Below are 3,110 nucleotides of genomic sequence, written 5' to 3'. Positions count from 1 at the left end.
CTTCGGCTGAATAAGCTGAGTCAACAAATAAAATGTTTCTACATTATTCTATCTAGAGGGATTATTAACAAGATAAATTCTTCCTAAATATTTCATGTATTTTGATTTATCACCAGTACAAATTTTGATGCTGAATAAGTTGTGAGCCATAATTGAAGTTCTTTCCACATTCCCTATATTCATAGGGCTTCTCACCAGCATGAATTCTATGATGACTAATAAGTTGTGAACTCTGAGAATAGGCTTTCCCACATATCTTACATTCATAGGGTTTCTCCCCAGTATGAATTCTCTGATGTCTAGTAAGGTCTGAGCCAGAACGAAAAGCCTTTTCACATTCCTTACATTCATACGGTTTCTCACCTGTATGGATTCTTTGATGCTTAATAAGTTGTGAGCTCTGACTAAAGGCATTGCCACATTCCTTACATTCATAGGGTTTCTCCCCAGTATGAATTCTCTGATGTTGAGTAAAGTTAGAACCACTACTAAAGGCCTTCCCACATTCTTTGCATTCATAAGGCTTCTCCCCAGTATGAATCCTCTGATGTCGAGTAAAGTTGGAGCCACTACTAAAAGCCTTTCCACATTCCTTACACTCATAGGGTTTCTCACCAGTGTGAATTCTGTGATGTCGAGTAAGGTCTGAGCCACAGATAAAGGTTTTTCCACATTCCTTACATTCAAAGGGTTTCTTGCCGGTATGAATTTTCTGATGATGAGCAAGTCTTGAGGGATGTCTAAAGGCCCTTCCACATTCCTTACATTCATAGGGTTTCTCAGTAGTATGAATTACCTGATGTGTAGTAAATTGTGAGTCATGCCTAAAGGTTTTCCTATATTCTTCAGATGTACAGTATTTCTCTTTATTATTAATGATTTTCTGTAACGTAAAGGATGAATGCTGACTGAAAGTGGGCATGTCTTCTTGAGTAAATATTAGTTGACTGAAATGTCCCTCCTGAGAGCCATGTTGTTTCTCAAACTGGCCATTACATTCCCAATCATCTCTGAAACTAGGGCACTGAAGGTCATGTCTTGTAAGTCTTTCCATTATCTCCCACTGGGCTGATTCTATTTCATAAATTTCCTTCTTCGGAAATAGTTTCTTGTTCTCACATCTTGATTCCAGGACTGAAAGAAAATATGAAAGCAAGCAATCACTCACATTTCTCTTGTTTGAGAGAAATGAAACTTCAATTAAAACATTAGAATTAAACTGAATTTCTGAAACATGGACGAGAAAAGGAGACCTAGAAGGAAGGACACATAATGAGGGTAAGTGATTTAAAAAAACAAAGTAAGTAACTGGTTCCCAAACACTGCTATAGATCAGAATTATTAGGGAAGCTTGCTAAATACACACATGCCTCAGTCTTATCTCCTTTGTTACAGGATGACTCTAATCATACACACACACACACACACACTATCTCAAAGCATATACACACAGAGACATATAATAGCATCCCACAGTATAAATTATAAAGTAAGGGAAATGATCATACCTACTTAACAGGGCTGTTGTCAGGATGAGATGAATATGCCTAACAAAAAATTCTCAGGGATTGGCAAACTATGGCCCATGGCTCTGCACCTGTTTTTATAATTTTAGTTTTATTGGAACACAGCCACACTTGTTACAAATTGTCTGTTACATTGTGGCTGCTTTTGAACCACAATGGCAGAAATGAATAGTTGTAACAGAGACTACATGAACTGTAAGCCTAAGATACTTACTATGTGGCCCTTCAAGAAGAGTTTCCCAGCCCCTGGTTAGATATGCTATAATGTCCAATAGAGTAGCCACTAGCTATATGTAGCTAATCAGATTTAGATTTAAAATCATTAAATTAAATAAAATTTCACATTCAGTTCCTTAGTGGCACTGTTCACATTTCCAATGTTCAATAGCCAAAAGTAGCTAGTGGCTTCTATACTGGAAATCACAAACATAAGACATTTCTATCATCACTGAATGTTCTATATTGGACAGCACTGGTCTAGATGCCATAACTAGAGGGCCAAAGTCTCTTGACAAATAAGGAAAGAGAGTGGCAATCCACATAAGATATTAGCTTAAGAAAATTTAAGTCTTGAATGAATCTAGTATGAGTGACAAGGGAGGATTTTTAGTGGACACATATGATATATATTTGGGGTTTGATGAAAATACTGTTTGCCTTGGAATTTTGAGATGCTGACCTCAGGGAAGAGAAGAAGGTATTTAACAAATGCATAAGCACTATAGTAATGATGGCTGACTGACAGGACAGGCATTTGTAGATTCAAAGAGAAGGGAAGAAAATAAAATAGAAGGCAGTATATTGCTATTGAAAGATCAGATATATGAGTTTTAAACTCAAACTTGGATAATTACAAGCTTTCTTTTCTTGGGCAAATTAGTTCGTCTTTCTGAGTCTACAGTTCTCTGTCTAATACAATAGGAATGATAACTCTGTGGTCACTGTGAGGACTGGAAATAATGTATGTACAGTAACTTGTATAAAATAAGTGGGAGACAATACTATGAAGAATTTGTAGACAAAAATGGGGACTTTAGGAAGTGGAGTGTTTTGAAGACCACTATGGACCCAGAGGAAAAACCTCAAGCCAAAAAGGTGAAAATAATTCTAGTGCCAGCCTCTTCCTTTTAGTCCCATATAATCATTCAGCAAATCCTGCCTATTTTTGCTCCTAAATATGAAACTCTTCTGTTCCTTCTCTCCAATACAATGTTTAATATGAAACATCTGTCCTTTGGACTAACAGAATAGACTCCTACCTAGTTTCCCCATTTGAGGTTTGCAATCTTGAATCTATGCCACTAGGATGACAGTAGCTTGCCAATGCTCTTCTTAAAATCAGTGGCTTCCCACACAATACTGTTCTTACAATAAAAGCCAATTTCTAGAACATGGTGTACGAAACTCTCAGTGATCTGGTTCCTACGTGCATCTCAACCAAATCTCTCTCAATGCTCCCCTTTGCTTTCTAAGCTCCCTCCTCACTGGCCCTATTTTTCAGTTCTTCAAAGGCCTCCAGCTCTTTGTCCCTCTCAAGGCCTTTCCAGGTACTCTTTCTTAAGTCTAGAGCGTATTTTCTTTCAT

The 3,110-nt window shown here is 37.3% G+C and overlaps 1 protein-coding gene across 1 annotated transcript in view; it reads right to left on the bottom strand.

The window, feature by feature from the left end:
* Positions 1 to 3,110, bottom strand: part of ZNF566 (zinc finger protein 566) — a 32,331-nt gene continuing 29,221 nt past the window's right edge. Inside the window, exon 4 of the mRNA XM_008583329.1 lies at positions 1 to 1,134. Within this exon, the coding sequence (XP_008581551.1) occupies positions 110 to 1,134 (1,025 nt within the window). The 3' untranslated portion in view covers positions 1 to 109. The remainder of the gene's footprint in view (positions 1,135 to 3,110) is intronic.

The sequence above is a fragment of the Galeopterus variegatus genome, unplaced genomic scaffold, assembly GCF_000696425.1.
Source record: "Galeopterus variegatus unplaced genomic scaffold, G_variegatus-3.0.2 Scaffold2888, whole genome shotgun sequence".
Classification (NCBI taxonomy): domain Eukaryota; kingdom Metazoa; phylum Chordata; class Mammalia; order Dermoptera; family Cynocephalidae; genus Galeopterus; species Galeopterus variegatus.
Note: the sequence above shows the minus strand (reverse complement) of the source record. Positions and strands in the feature narration are given on the sequence as shown.